The sequence below is a fragment of the Mchenga conophoros genome, linkage group LG10, assembly GCF_057382185.1.
Source record: "Mchenga conophoros isolate Kocher_MC1m ecotype Shallow Benthic linkage group LG10, M_conophoros_male_GT1.1, whole genome shotgun sequence".
Lineage (NCBI taxonomy): Eukaryota > Metazoa > Chordata > Actinopteri > Cichliformes > Cichlidae > Mchenga > Mchenga conophoros.
Genome location: NC_140535.1, coordinates 1,755,823 through 1,772,956, shown reverse-complemented (window position 1 = coordinate 1,772,956; position 17,134 = coordinate 1,755,823). Strand labels below are relative to the sequence as shown.

The following is a 17,134-nucleotide window of genomic DNA, read 5'->3' as shown; positions in this document are numbered from 1 at the left end:
GAAATGTCCCAGGCATATTCTGTTGCCCTAACTACTACAAATGGGTGGACCTCCGGGACAACGGAAAGCTACGTGACCGTGACAGCTCATATCACAGCAGAGTGCGATATAATGAGCGGTATGTATTATTGTAGGGTCTACCTTACAATATAAAGCACCTTGAGGCGACTGTTGTTGTGATTTGGTGCTTTATAAATAAAATTGAATTGAATTGAGTGGTAGATACAAAGCCCTATATTGTACCATAATTTGTTTTTTAATAATTGCATGCAATGAGTCTAGAGTTGAATGTTTTTAACAGGCAAAAAAATACTTCAATAAGTAAATAAGTAAATGTTCAATTTTTGTCTTTTTTCGCTGATCCGAAAATTGATCCGATCCGTGACTTAACACCGTGATCCGATCCGAACCCTGAGATTTTTCATCCGTTGCACCACAAGTGCCCTGTAATCTTATCAGTGGCAGAAAGTGCCCATCCACATGCTTTATTGACAATTTACATCAGTTATACACCAATTAGTTAAGTTAGCATAATTATGTATTTCTCAACAGCACTAGGGACAAACGTGACATTCAGAACAAAAAGCCTAATAAAAAGATCCCAATTTGAAACTTTGAGACAAAAAAAAAAGTCAAAGCAGATGCAGATTGCATTTTTATCTACTGGGGAAAAAAAGCACATTAGCCAAGGTTTACAGACACTCATGACCTCGATTTATGTCATAAATAGACTGACTCCAATACCTTCAATGTGAGGTTGCAACAGGAACTGAGATCACAGTACAGGAAATTATCAGTTTTAATCACAGTGACAACAACTGAACTTCAGAGAAGGACAGATAACTCAAGTTTAAGCAAATCATATCCTGGGAATGAGAACTAACTAGATAAAAATATAATTAACACCCCATATGATGGTACTTATTCACTTAGTCCCTTGGAGAGGGAGAGGCCATTCTGGCCAAAAGTTGGAAACACTATATAATCTTAATAATGTTTCAGTTTCTTTCATCCATTTTTGGATATGCTGTCACTACTCTGCGTAACAAAAATATTTAACAGGCTTAAAAATATTTTGAAAATCTTTACATTTTTCTTTACCACAAGAAGCCCCAAACCCTGTTTGCAACCAATGCAATAATATATCGAGCATGTACTGTTCCAAAATAGGTCAAATTTTAAGCAACTCCTCTATAAACAAATATATAACCCTAGTAAGAATGGAGTTTAACCGACTCCAAGAAAGTCAAGTCAAACACATTTAGTAAAGGCCCAACAACTGAGCACATGGCTGCTGCATAATCTTACAATGACAATAAATCCACAGAAAGATTTGAACTATTCTCCAACAACCTGTCAGCCCTGTCAGTAGAGTTAACCTGTATGCTCTTCCCTTAAAGGAAAGCAGCATCTTGTTCAGCAGAAAATAAACTTTGCACATGTAAAGTTCAAGGCAGGGTAGGGAAGGATGTGCTATGTAATGTGCTGAGGCTAGCAGGACTTGTTTGCAATACTCCACAACAGGAAGCCAGGGAGTCATTGTCTACCAGGACTGAAACAACAGGCCTGCCGAATCCTGCCTTCTCTGCTATCATGGGCCACTGGAGGGGGACATGGGATCATGGGTGAGGCATAAAAAGTGCTGCCTTTACAATTATAGTATTAGAAAGGAAAAAAGATGGAAGGGGTTCTGAACATCATCTGTCTCCAGTTCAGGTCATTTCTTGCTGAGGTGGTTGTGAGACTACAGTTTCCTTCTTTCCCTAAATGAGAGCTTTATCTTACATTTAGAGGCTGCTGCAGAATGTCAAGTGTTCAGCAAATCTGTATCCTTGCCAGCCTGTCACGAGGTATCAGGTGGTCATTTACTAGCACAGGTCAAAGTGTGACATGCAAACCTTTGTAAAAAGCATGAAACAACCTGCCCCTCCTCAACAGGCAAACAGAAGGGATGTACAAGTATTTGCTTTGAACTAAATCAATTTGCTATTAAATACTATTGTGAGTGCATTTAACTTTAGATACAAAGCGTCAGGTTTTCAGGGAACTAAACCCTTTCGCAGACTACAAACACCTAATTTAAAGCTAACCACAACACTTATTTGAAAGATCACCACTAATAATCACATCCTCTTCTTTCTTGCACCCTGCGTAAATTTGTATATTTAACTCAAGGTCTTCCTATGTAGGGCAAAATTTATCTAAATGACAATTTTTTGTGAATATCAAACTCTTTCAAAGGAAAAGAAGCTAGTACAACTGTAAAAGACAGCCTAGTCCAGTAATATAATGACACTGAGCTATAATTAGTATTCTAATTAGACTAGTACAAGTAAGAGAAACTTTTTGAAATTTTCACTATATTGTGGGCCTGCTGTCATGCATTTGTTACTAAAAGCCCAATTACGGAAATGTATACATTTTCTGTCATAGTGTATTTTAATGCAGTGTTTTCAGTATATACCAAAAGACAATAGAAAAAGCTCGAGTACAATTCAAAATCTTAACCAAGGGAGATAAATGAAGACATCTTTTGCAAATGTAACAAATTACTGTGTACATCAAGACAAAAAAATCTGTGTACACCAAAAGTAGATAAGAGTAACATGCAATTATGGACTTGTGCATGTGAAATATTGTATTTACTCAACACACAATCTATGGTTTTCCCTACATATCATCAGATTATCTTTGGGCACTGGATAGGAAGCCTGCCTTGTCAAACCCTGCTTACTAAATGCAAAATGGAAGTCTTCATCAACAGAGAATGATACCATGTTGCCATTACGCAAACTGGAGCCATTTTTGAAGATTACAGATTACACTCCCGTGCTTACTTTGAGACTGGTTTCTGTCAGAACAATAACACCACTAAAACCTAAATGACAATTATCTCTTTTTCTGAATGGCAAACTGAAGGTTATACCACGTGAGGGAAAGATGTGACACTGTCACTTATGCTATCATGTCTGTTTGACTGGAGTCAACACTACACTATATAAATGGATGATATATAAAAATGCAAGATGTGCAAGTAGACCGGATGACACACAGATGGATAGTGTGAGGGAGACCAAGGGAGGGAGGAAACTGCAAAGACTGAGACTACCAAGTTTAACATGTATTGCTAGCTCAGTGCCTCAGCTCTCCAATTCAGATCCAGTAAAATCGACATGATTAATGCAACAATCCTATTTCGACATGTTTTACATCTATAAAAGTTCAGATTCAAAAGTATAGAACCAAATTAATGTGGTTTCAAGTATAATTTTTAGTTACTGATTAATCTAAAGCTTTTATTCAAGCTTTGTGCTGACTAATTGATTAACCAGCATACCTTTAAATATCCATTTAAGCACAACATCAGCAAACATCCAGTTTGTTCGTGACATTTATGTCAGTCTGGTCAGAATATGAATAATGAGCAAAATAATTAAGCTATCACCCAACACTGGTGACACCCAGCAGCCTTGAAGGGTGATCCAAAATCACTTTTAGACTTTTAAAAAAAAAAAAAAAAAAAAAAAAAAAAAAAACCTTGAACATGGCATTGAAAACAATATCCCTGCATACATCATGATGCAAAACTGTGTGAGTGATTGAAATTGGGTTTGACTTTGACTTAACACTAAAGCAAATCTTAAAGTCTGTCTGTATTTGAACTCGCTTGGTTGAGAATTCACGGGTGAAAAACAAAAGCATAAACCATGACCTGACATCAGGACGGTCTCACCGTGGACATTTGAGTCTAAAGTATAAATAAAGCAGTAGAGCTAGATGTGAAGGAGCTATAATGGTCCATAACTGAGATATGCATATTTGCACAAAGAATGTTTTATGATACATCCAATTTTTCAGCCTAAGACATTAAACAAACAAAAAAGAGATACCTGAGGTAATTTCAAGTCTGTCTAACAGGCTCCGAATCCATTGTTAATCACAGCTAAGCACACAGTGGTGTAGACTCAAACAGTGCCTATACGGTGATTTACTACTAACTAGTACCCAAAAGAAATGCAACAATATAAGCTGAACACTGGTAGGCAGCTTTGTGGACTTAGATTAGCCTATTGGAAAATGAGATGTGATGATGATTCATATGTTATGCAATGATAGAGAAGCTGAATTTTTTTTAACATTCTTGTATTCATGGCACAATTTATATTTTATTTATCCATAAAATAAAAGTATAAATGGTTTTGGCACTGGCTAGTGATCACAATAGTACTAATTATAAAATATCACCATTGGGCCACAATCTTATATTGGATGGATTCCTGCCAACTAGCTTAAGAAATAAAACACGGCTAGCAGCACTATGTAAATATTTCTGCTCCACATGAACAAAGCAAAAAGAACATCAACCATAAGGTGAAACGACAGATTTGCATCCAGGCACTGACAGTTACTCATTTGATCAAATGAGTTCAGCTTCATCTGGTTTTTCAGTAATTGGACTAAGAAAGATATAAGATGTTTCTCACAGATAATCCAAGCTTAAACACACTCATAATAGTGGTAACCATTAGCTGGTATAATTAGAAAAAAAAGATTACTTCATGAGTATAATTAAACGGACAGCTAAAGAGTTTGACCAAGTCAAAAGTGAAAGAAATTCTTGCAGTGATTCTACCATGCATTTGTTCAGAAACTCCATATGCATCATGAATGAAACCGCATATGCAGGTCATGCATTAGTGATATGTGCTGAAGATCTCTTTGTTTGTGTCACATAACATAACCTGGTGAGTCTGAGAATTACAGTACAGTACATTAATTAAAAGCTATAGCGTCAGTTTTTAAAGATGGACCAAAGAACAAGCACAAAAAATACATTCACCTTGCAGCTGACTGTGAAATTTGTGATTTCAATGAATTAAATGGTCATCACATTTGAAAGCGAAAGATGCACTGTTAGGGGATGACAGCGCTTTTTCCCCTCACTAAAGATAAAATACTAGTTAAGTCACAATGCAATTTGCCAATTTTGTATTGCTCTGTTTGCTTCTACAACCAAAAGGACTTAATAAGCATGTCAAAAATCATTCAATAATAATTTCATTGTAACTCTAGGCACAAAAGGTCTTTGCATAGCTTTGTGAAGCTCAGCCTCCATACAACCCCATGTGATAGGCCTACATATTAACTCATCAATGTCTGTGACATGAATTAACTTCTTTATGAATTAAGAATGTAGTAACAGGGAATGCTGCGCTGTACTGAAAATGTTAATCATCTTTGGTTTAACAGATTTATCAGACACAAATTACAGTCTGGCCAACCCATAGCATTTACCTGCTATGAACAAGAACAGCGGTACCATACTACTACACTGCTAATCTCTTAAGACATGCAATTAGGATCAGAGTCTGAACAGCAAGAAAAAGTAACATCAGGAACCTGGTGTTCAAATATCCACTCAGCTAACCTGTGACTGAGCCAATGAACATAACGCCTGACCCCCTTTTTACAACTCAGTTCTACTGATCAAAGCTTAAAATGTCTTTTTTGACACCAAATTATTAGTCTCATGTGACACCCAAAGCCTTTAGTCATTGGATAACAGAGATAATTGTTTAATAAAGACCAAATACAGACTTGGGTGGATCAGAGTTCCCATTTGAAGCTTGATTTAGACACGAAAAGTCTATGTTTTATTCATTACATCTTGAAAGTCAGGAACACTTTAGACTGACCCATAGGCTTCCTGTTTCCTCCACCTGACCTGAAAGCAGTTTTATTGGCATTATAGTAAAGGTGTGGCCATTTAAAGCATGAAGTACGTACAATCCAGGTAATACGTGGGGGTGCACAAAAAGGAAGAACTTACAAATAGCATAAAAATCTTTAATAGCAGCTCCGTTGCGATAAAGGTGTGCCTCGGAGATAAAAAGAAAGAGTACTGAATAGAAAAGGAGGCTCCGTGAATTCTTGAGTCACAGTTAACTTTGGCAAAGTCATTCAGCACGGGCGCTGGATTGCTATCTAACATACCACATGATCATTTGTACAACCAGCCAACGTGATATCCCCTTAAGGTCAAATAATCACTTTCAAATTAACACGACGGTACATATAATCAGGGCGCAGACAAATAAGGCGGGTGTAGAAGTTTTAATATTTTTTTGCGCCGTATGGTGATTTGAAGAAATCGATTGAGCGGTGTCGCAACAGGCGACAATAAGGATAACTATTTCATTTCTGAAGCAGACGATTACAAGGCACTGATAGTGACGATTAATACCAACGACAGCAATAGCCACTCCGAGAAAATGAACACTTTTGCTGTGAATGGGGCAAATACTTATGAGAAATGGTAAACACATATTTCCGTTCATCACTACGACCTATTAGCATTATTTATAAGCTGTATTTCTGTACTTCAGACTTAAAGAAGCGAACGAGGGTGGGTAAGCAAAGTGTTAGCAAGAATGCTTGATGCTACTAGCCAAGACAAACGTCATCCACCCTGTCAAGCTAGTTAGCGTAGCACCAAACGCTAACTTAGCTTGCTAGCAATCTCAAACTTGTGTTGAGAGTCTCTGAAGCGACAGCCAGTCTGGCAGTTATTGCGACCGAAAGATGAACTTGATCAAACAATTTAACCATTCATTGATTCACATACCTGCAGGTGCTCCTGAAAGCGAATAGGCAGGATCTGAGCCATGGCGGTTCCTCTCTCACTCTCCTCCGGTCTCGTCTAATGCTAACAAACTACGGCTGCTTCTCTCAGATCCTAGCCGGACAGCCAGGAAGTCTCTAGTCTAAAGTCCAATTGTAAGCGAATTCTACGCCTTATTTAAAACGCGCTGTCGGTGTGACTGTACTTTATTTGTTTTTTATTCCTTCCCTTAACTGTTTACTTGCGGTCTTCCCCGGCTAACGACTGTCACTACACCGACTCCCTGGACCTGCAATGGCGGTGGAGGTTGGTCAGCAGAGAAAACATCCCGGAAATGGAAGTGCACTCAATAAGGCGGATGGATACGTATTTCGACTTTTAAAACGTGAACTGTGCTTAGTATGTTGCCGTTTGTTTGAAACATTTATAACATTTTAATTGTTCTTTAAAATATCAAAATAAGACAATGAACTTCAGCATAAAAATATATGAGAACAAACGTAAAAGTGGGACTACTTCTTTCTGTTCGCCCTTTGATTTTTGCCACATCATTCGTCTTTCTAAATTAACGTCATTCCTACGCGGTGTATAGTAGCTGTACACTTGTTCCTCTCAGCCAATCCGATCACTCGGTACTCAAACGAGTAATTCAACTTTATTCTAATTACGGGACAGCGCTAAATTACTTTAAATTACGATTTAAATGCGCAGAGGAGATTCTTTCCTTATCATAATATATATTTTCTTGATCCTTAACAAGAACTTACTGGTCAGTACGCAGTGTACACAGCATGGTTCACATTAAAGGACTAAGTTTTCACTACAGTGCCTATTGATACAGGCCATTGTGTTTGTGTTGTTTAATTTCAGCCTTGGGGTTTGGGGGGACTTGTTCTGGTGAATTTTTGAAATCGCCCCTGCATTAATTTATCAAGAAAATGTCTTTAATTGTAAAAGTATACTTAACACGTCAACACATTCCTCAGTAGTTTTACAGCTTTTTATTTATTTATTTATTTATTAACTTTGTGTGTCCTACATATTTGTAAGGCTGTGTCCCCTTGTGTTCTCCCTGAAATCTATACCTATGAATTCACATGACGACTAGAATCTATTTTCTATAATTTGGCAGTCAAAGGAATTATAATGTGTGAAATATTATGGTTAGAAAGTCTAATAGCAGAAATTTTCTGTTTTGTTCAGATGCATGCAATACGTGTTGGGTGGAGTGTGCAGGCATTTTAGTGAGTATTCATTTCCCTTTTTTACATCCACAATTTCTGTTGGCAGAGGATGTAACCTTATTGCTCAACATAAAACTGAATTATGGGAAAGCCATCTCTTAAGTGAGCTGACCTTTCAGCAGAAATGTTATTCTGTCGAGCCAGCAATTATAGCTTCTGAGGAAACAGACATCGCAAGAAAACGACTAGATCTGCATGTATTAGTCAATCATGTGTCAAGATGCCTAGCTGTGGTACCATCCTCCAAGATTACTGTGCATAAAGTGTGTTATAGGGGGATTAAATTTGAGGTGGTGAACATCTGATCAGATTATTGTTGTTCTTCCCTGCAGATGAGAACTGAACAACAACAGAGACTAAGCCAGTTCTGCACATTAAAAAACAAACAAACAGGATTCAGTGTTTATACGAAAGATGATGATTCATAGCATGACTAAAGGATATCTATCCATCCATCCGCTTCACCTTTTCAGGGTCGCAAGGGGGTGCTGGGCGAGAGGCAGGGTACACCCTGGACAGGTCGCCAGTCTGTCACAGGGCTAACAGACACAGACAACCATTCGCACTCACATTCACTCGCACATTCACACCTATGGGCAATTTGGATTAATCAATTAACTACATGTCTTTGGATGGTGGGAGGAAGCCGGAGTACCTGGAAGGAACCCACGCAAACACAGGGAGAACATGCAAACTCCACACAGAAAGACCCCGGCCTGATGGTGGAATTGAACTCCACCACTTGCTGTGCGGCAAGAAGGTCTAACCACCGTGCCACCGTGCTGCCCTGACTAATGGATATCTAATAAAATAAAATAAAGATAACTGAGTCAGAATGGCCAACTCTTCTTATATGTTCTTATGTATCGACACCCTTCATTGGTTAGATCCCACCCATCTAAGCTCCTTTACTTTTATCTTATCTGATCACATTTGTTCTTTACTACAACATAGATGGATTTAGACTTTATTAATCTCACACTTGTTAGACGCACTGTATTAGACATACAGTAGAAAACAATAAATGAATGAGGAAAAAGTAAAACTGCCAAAAATGTGCTAAAATACACAGAAGAATACACAAAAACTACACAGAAATGTCACAAAGACTTCATTTTACTGCATTAAGGGCATTTTGACCCATATTTATTTTTTTAGCTGTTTCAACACTGATTTATCCTCTGTGCATATTGTCATGCATTGTCATGCATTGGTCATGCAACACAGAGCACCTGTATAAAAAAGCCCAAAGCCGACTGTACTTCCTCAGGAGGCTGAGGTCTTTTAACATCTGCAGGAAGCTCCTGAGGATGTTTTACCAGTCGGTGGTTGCTGGAGTACTTTTCTATGCTGTGGTGTGCTGGGGGAGCAGCACAGCAAAGAGGGACTCATCCAGGCTGGAGAAACTGATCAGGAGGGCTAGCTCTGTGGTCGGCATGAAGCTGGACACTCTGGTGACAGTGGCAGAGAAAAGGACATTAAAGAAACTGATGGACATTATGGACAATGCCAGGCATCCTCTGCACACGGCCATAAACAATCAGAAGAGTCTGTTCAGTGACAGGTTGCTTCTCCCAAAGACAAGAACTAACAGACTTAAAACTCCTTTGTCCCACACGCCATCAGACTGTTTAACTCCTCTCTGGAGGGGAGAGGGAGGGGAAACAGGAGGACAAAGGAGGGGGGAACAACTAAGCTGTAGTGCCTCTTCACCTCACTGTACAATACCTTGTGCAATACTTTTTGTAAATAGTCAACAGTGCAATAGACTCAATACTTGGAATGTGCAATTCACTTGTATTTTTATTTTTTATTCCTATTTATTCTATTTATCCCCTTTGTATATTTTATTTATATTTGTCTCTGTATTTATATATGTGTGTGTGTGTGTGTGTGTGTGTGTGTGTGTGTATATATATAACAATTCTGTAACTGTAACTTCGGTCGTTGCTGTGCTTTTTTTGGAAGTCGAATTTCCCAGAGGAACCCACCCGAGGGATTAATAAAGTTCTATCTTATCTCTTATCTTATCTTATCTTATCTTATCTTATTGTACAGTCTGGCTGCTGTTGGGATGAAGGTTTTTGGCCACAAACATAAACACATCTGCACGAATGCACACAGTGTGAAAACCAGCCTGACTGTCACTCTTGACTCACATGAAGCACATATGAAGCAAGTTCAGTGGAGGTTGCTGAGATGCAGAGGACAATGAGATTTTCAATTTAAGTTTTTCCAGAAATGAACTGATGAATTTTGTTTGTCCAAGTCTTATGAAAAGAACTCATCTACTTATAATGTGTGCCTGCATCTGGAACAGACCAACTATGGCGTTTGTTTACTTCTCTATAGTTTCAGGGGAGAGCGTAGTAGAGAGTCCTGAATAGACCATTCAGGCTGCTGTTGCCATGGATTCACAGGGCGAGGAAACCCAAGACAGAGACACCATGTGTGTTAGGATGAAAGAGTGGCTTTGGGACTATCAGCACGTCACACTGGCCTGCTGACACTGAAAGTATAGCTGCAGATTTCATGCAAAATGAGGGGCAGCACTGGTAGTTATGCCACCCTTGCCCTGGTCTTTCATTCTGATTGTCTTATAACAGAAGCGTCTTCCATGTAGCTCAGTGAAAGGAGCAGCCATGCTTGGACTCAGGGATATGTGTAACTGGAAGCAACTTACAAAAAGGTGACTGTCTCCTTTACCCATTTCTTGACCGCTAGTACACCCCAGTGCATTGGCAAGCATTTAGCCACAGATGGGAGCTCCATGTCTTCCTGTGGCTGGGAGGATCCCATCAGGAATGACTGAGAGGGACTGACACTGGGATCCGGAACTGACATTGAAAAGCTCCTCTTCTGTTTCTTTCCCCTTTCCTTCATCTGCCTGTGTCACTAAAACAGCCAGTGGTTAAGGGACACATGCCACGCTGTGTTTTTGTGTTCATAATTTAGCAGTTTCTAGTTTATTACACACACACACACACACACACACACACACACACACACACACACACACACACACGCTAAATAATGCTTGACCATCTTGACCCTTTACATTTCTGCTCATGCACCTCAGTCACATGTGCATTGTAGCCTAACCTTTGAACAACAGTTCAAGGGGAAGTTACTAATTGACTGTGTGAGGGCCTTTGCTCCTTTCAAACAGGCAGCAGTATAGTGTGTCACAAGCCACAGATGACAGCCTAAAGCAGCACCAGCATTGTCACAACATTTTTGCATGAGGTGAAAGGTGAGAAATAATGAGCCTTTTATTGACTATTTCTGAGATAATTGAATTACAAAAACATGTTTTTCTGCATTTCAATAAAACCTTGAAGGACTGGTTTCACTGGAGGCAGTTATTTGGATATTGATGCCACCTAGTGGAGCGAGGCTCTAATTAGACCTCTGTGAATGTAAAATTTGAATTGATGGAAGAGTTTTGCCCCAGTTCTCATACTGTAACGAGGCGCATCTTTAGGCATAAGCATATGATCTCTGAACAATCAAAATGCTAAAGTACTCAATAAAAAGGGAGTGAGAAGGACTGGAAATGGAAAATTATTTAAACAGCAGAAAAGTCAGAAGAAATACTTCTGGTTCCTGGTTAGCTCAGTGGGTTAGCGTGTATATGAAATGGCATCACCAGTCAGGTCCCAGATTCATGCATATAATATATGGCTTGCAGCATTATAATATTTTCCATGTTTAAAGTTGTTACTGGTAGTTTTGCTCTGTCCTGGTGTGTCTTATTTATCCTGAATTGCAACATTCTCTCTGCTAAAAATGAAATAACTTATCATCCTTGTGAGAGTCTCTCCCAGATCACACACCCTGTGGCTACTTTGACTTTGCTTTTTGTTGTGGAAAAAGGCTTTTCACTCCCCTACCAGCTGTATTTCTTTTACAAAGAAGAAACTTTGACTCTTTAAATGTTCCACATAGAGTGCATGTCTCTGAACAACGTATAAAAAGTAACCTAACATCTCTCTCGTGTTCCTTCTTCCTGATGTTGCTGTCATTCAGTATCGCCACATCTATCACTACGGCTGTCTCCTTCTGTTTGTCTACCACCACTACAGTGGCTTGCAAAAGTATTTTGCCCCCTTGAACTTTCCCACATTTTGTCACATTACAGCCACAAACATGAATCAATGTTATTGGAATTCCAGGTGAAAGACCAACACAAAGTGGTGCACACGTGAGAAGTGGAACGAACATCAGACATGATTCCAAACATTTGTTACAAATAAATAACTGCAAAGTGGGGTGTGCGTAATTATTCAGCCCCCTTAGGTCTGAGTGCAGTCAGTTGCACATAGACGTTGCCTGATGAGTGCTAATGACTAAATAGAGTGCACCTGTGTGTGATCTAATGTCAGTACAGATACAGCTGCTCTGTGACGGCTTCAGAGGTTGTCTGAGAGAATATTGGGAGCAACAACACCATGAAGTCCAAAGAACACAGCAGACAGGTCAGGGATAAAGTTACTGAGAAATGTAAAGCAGGCTTAGGCTACACAAAGATTTCCCAAGCCTTGCACATCCCACGGAGCGCCGTTCAAGCCATCATTCAGAAATGGAAGGAGCATGGCACAACTGTAAACCTACCAAGACAAGGCCGTCCACCTAAACTCACAGGCCGAACAAGGAGCTGATCAGAAATGCAGCCAAGAGGCCCATGGTGACTCTGGACGAGCTGCAGAGGTCTACAGCTCAGGTGGGGGAATCTGTCCACAGGACAACTATTAGTCGTGCACTGCACAAAGTTGTCCTTTATGGCAGAGTGGCAAGAAGAAAGCCATTGTTAACAGAAAACCAGAAGAAGTCCCGTTTGCAGTTTGCCACAAGCCATGTGGGGGACACAGCAAACATGTGGAAGAAGCTGCTCTGCTCAGATGAGACCAAAATGCAAAACGCTATGTGTGGAGGAAAACTAACACTGCACATCACTCTGAACACACCATCCCCACTGTCAAATATGGTGGTGGCAGCATCATGCTCTGGGGGGGCTTCTCTTCAGCAGGGACAGGGAAGCTGGTCAGAGTTGATGGGAAGATGGATGGAGCCAAATACAGGGCAATCTTGGAAGAAAACCTGTTGGAGTCTGCAAAAGACTTGAGACTGGGGCGGAGGTTCAGCTTCCAGCAGGACAACAACCCTAAACATAAAGCCAGGGCAACAATGGGATGGTTTAAAACAAAACATATCCATGTGTTAGACTGGCCCAGTCAAAGTCCAGGGCCCTGTTTCAGGAAGCCGGTTTGGAAAACTCAGAGTGAAAAACGACACTCACGGTTGAGTAACCCCGAACTGTCCAACTCGGAATATTCGGTTTCAGAAAGGCTGATAACAATTAGTTCAGTCAACGCGGAGTTGCTTTAACCCCAAGTGAAGCGCGCGGACGAGGATACATAAAGCCCTGATAAGCGGAGCACAGATTAAGCGAGTCACCATGGAGACGGAGGGAAAGAAGGCGCGGTCAATGTATTTCACAGCGCTTGAGGCCGAAATTCTGATGGCAGCATATGCCGATAACATGCAAATTCCGCGGAAAAAAGTAAAAGGGAGCATGCATGGCAAAACATAGCCGACAGAGTCAATGCGTGAGTGTTAATATAAACATTGATCGAGGGATTTCCACCCATTTAACACGTTATTTTATCATATGTTATTTTATTTGTTATTTTATACATTTTATTTTGTGACGTGATGTGAGCGCAGGTGCAACCCAACAGGCCCCAAACGTGCCTGGCAGCAAGTAAAAATGAAATATAAAAATATAGTCCAAACAGGTAAGGTGTAATTGTATTATGAGCCATAGTGCTTGGTCTGTGTGTCCCATGTAAATCAATTGCAGTTAGAGGCTACATTAATTTTCTTTCTGTAAGCACTTATTGAAATTATCTGAGCACATTACAAGTACATATTTGCTTACTCTGTATGCTCAAATGTGGCCCGTTATAGCCAACAGAAAAAAAGCGGAGGCCCGAAAAACAGGTGGGGGTCCTCCACCACCACCACTCACAGAGGCTGAGCAGTTGCCCTCAGCCAAAACAGTGGGCGCCCTGTGGCCGAAGGCATCTCTGCGGGGACATCCTCTGAGTCAATAACCCCGCAAGACACAAGTGCCTACATAAGGGGGTAAATTCAAAATAATACATGATGTGCATACATCCTTTCTTCACAGTCACCTTTGCAGTGCTACTCATTCATCTGATAAACTCTTTACCATAATGGATTATTTTGTAGTGAAGTTATTTTCCTACTGATTTTGCCTTCCCTCAGTCTTGGTTGTCTTTGAGAGCATAATGACAATGAAGTGTAAGGTGATTGGTATGTTTGTTAATTGCCATTTGGTCCCTTGTAAGTTATAAGTGACCTGTATAAACCTCATATTCTATCAGTTGATGGTGATGGTGTACTGCATCTGGTGCAGCCTCCTGTTGAGCCAGACCAACATGCAGTTGTGAGTAATACTCCACAGATTATATGAGTTTACAGTAGAACAGCAATGTTGTCTATTTCTTTACTACAGGAAAATAATGAAGAAACATTGACAGCTGTTACAGAGGAGGAAGCAACAGAGACACTTTATGAGGTTTACATCTTTTAATACTTTGTGTACAGGAAACACAGGCGACCAATAAAGCCAGTTGAACAAAAAATCTGTTTATTCTTCTTTCAACATGTTGAGGTGATGGGTCAAAAGAAATGATTGTGACATATGGTGTCTCTGACTGCGCTTCCATCTTGTATGTCCGTGGGAGGGTCAGGATGTTCATGGTTTGGATCACTGCTGATGTTTGGTTCAGAAGGACAGTGTTCTCCTCTAATTGTGGCAATGTTGTGAAGAATCACACATGCCACAATAATGTCACATGCCCTTTCTGGGGTGACCCTGAGTCTTTGCAGGCACTGGAACCGGGTCTTAAGCATTCCGATAGTCATTTCAATTCTGGCTCTTGTCCTGCAATTAGCCAGATTATATCGCTGCTGTGGGCCCGGTTCAGGGTCAGGGTAAGGGGTAAGCAAATAGGGTAAACATGGATACCCCCTATCACCAAGCAAGTAGCCAGTGAACTCTCCTAAGACAGAAGGATACACTTCAGTTCAAATGTCCCTGAAGCAATTGGTCTTTATATATTTTAAAGTATTCTCAACTCACCATGTCCAAATTTTGTGCTCAGTGTACATTCATGGAATATTTGTGAGTCATGGACAGAGCCTGGCCACTTGGCTTCCACATTTGTGATAATGTTGGCAGCATCACATATGATCTTCACAGTGCAGAGAACACAAATTAGCATCCATTACTATAATGAAATAATTTGTTAGTTTGACATGCTACAGGGAACTATGTACCTGTACATTAATGCTGTGGAAAGACTTCCTGTTCACATAGTCTCCTTCATTTACTGAAGGAGCAATGATTGGAATGTGAGTGCCATCTATACAGCCAATCACGCCTGGGAACCGTGAAAATAAATGTGCAATTTAAGTAGTAGTCCAAGTATCACCACATCATACATTAAGTTTTGTTCATCCTGATACCTGCAATTTTGTGGCATCCCTCTTTGATAAATCTTGTGGGTCTGTGACCGGGGAACACCACAAACGAGTGCAGGAGACGTTTCAGTGCAACTGTAACATTCCTGACTGCCCGACAGACGGTAGCCTTGGAAACGTGCTCAGCGTCACCAATATTATACAGAAAGCTCCCGTTTGCAAGAAACCGAAGTGCGATACAAATAATATGTACAGAACTGAGAGAATGTCCGTGATGTGTCACATGCGTAATATATGGCCTGAGGATGTTATCCAAATAAATTATAGATTGTGCTGAGAAACGGTAACGTTCGCACAGACAATCATCAGTAAATGATAAAATGTCCAAACGCGCTCTGATCACTCTCTCCCGGCGGAGAGCTCTGCGGAGAATTTGGGCTTCAACATCTACTGGCTCTTCAAGGAAGTGGCACGCCATGTCTGACACTTCCTACAGTCAGGTTTCCGACAAAGGGGCGGAGACAGTCAGGGTTAGTTGTAGTAAACCTGCTAGGGGGCAGGTTAGCTTCACGGAGTGTGTCGTCATAATGACTCACTCAGGCTGCAGCTGAACTCGCTTTGTGAAACCGAAAACCCAGAGTTTTCGTTAACTCAGGGTATACTTACTCAGTTTTTCCACTAAACCGGCTTCCTGAAACAGGGCCCAGATCTAAATCCAATCCAGAATCTGTGGCAAGATCTGAAAACTGCTGTTCACAAACGCTGCCCATCTAATCTGACTGAGCTGGAGCTGTTTTGCAAAGAAGAATGGGCAAAGATTTCAGTCTGTAGATGTGCACAGCTGGTAGAGACAGACCCTAAAAGACTGGCAGCTGGAACTGCAGCTGGTTCTACAAAGTATTGACTCAGGGGCTGAATAATTACACACACCCCACTTTGCAGTTATTTATTTGTAAAAATGTTTGGAATCATGAATGATGTTCGTTCCACTTCTCACGTGTGCACCACTTTGTGTTGGTCTTTCACCTGGAATTCCAATAACATTGATTCATGTTTGTGGCTGTAATGTGACAAAATGTGGGAAAGTTCAAGGGGCCGAATACTTTTGCAAGCCATTGTATATCCGGTTGGTTAGTCATCACTTTGTCCGTCTGTATCTGGATCCCACAGGATCTTAGCTCAGTCATTCTCCACCACTCGTGGGGGCATCTCCCATTTTGACCTCAGGGCTTCCAGGACACACTTGGCACAGATGTTTCTGTACACTGGCGTTCCATGTATGCCCTGCTGCTAGCATCTTACACCCTGCTGTTATGCACTGCAAAAACTCAAAATCTTAGCACGTATATTTGTCTTGTTTCTAGTCAAAATAATCTTATCGCACTTAAGACAAATTGAACTAAAGGGTAACATCCCAGTAAGATATATGAACTTGTTTTTAGACTGTGGCTCTTGAAATAGAAACTTTTCACTTCCATTGATCAATGATCAGGGATGCTAGTATCAGTTATTGAGCAGACATTTCAGGCTCGGGTTACTGCCAGGTCATATGTGATCATTAAAGTTTTCAGCTGAATAGATAAGATAAGATAGAACTTTATTAATCCCTCGGGTGGGTTCCTCTGGGAAATTCGACTTCCAAAAAAAAAGCACAGCAACGACCGAAGTTACAGTTACAGAATTGTTATATATACACACACACACACACACACACACACACACACACACACACACATATAAATACAGAGACAAATAT

General features: G+C 40.4%; 1 protein-coding gene across 1 annotated transcript in view; it reads right to left on the bottom strand.

The window, feature by feature from the left end:
• Positions 1–6,951, bottom strand: part of cltca (clathrin, heavy chain a (Hc)) — a 34,818-nt gene extending 27,867 nt beyond the window's left edge. Inside the window, exon 1 of the mRNA XM_085288132.1 lies at positions 6,626–6,951. Within this exon, the coding sequence (XP_085144258.1) occupies positions 6,626–6,667 (42 nt within the window). The 5' untranslated portion in view covers positions 6,668–6,951. The remainder of the gene's footprint in view (positions 1–6,625) is intronic.
• Positions 6,952–17,134: the final 10,183 nt, after the last annotated feature.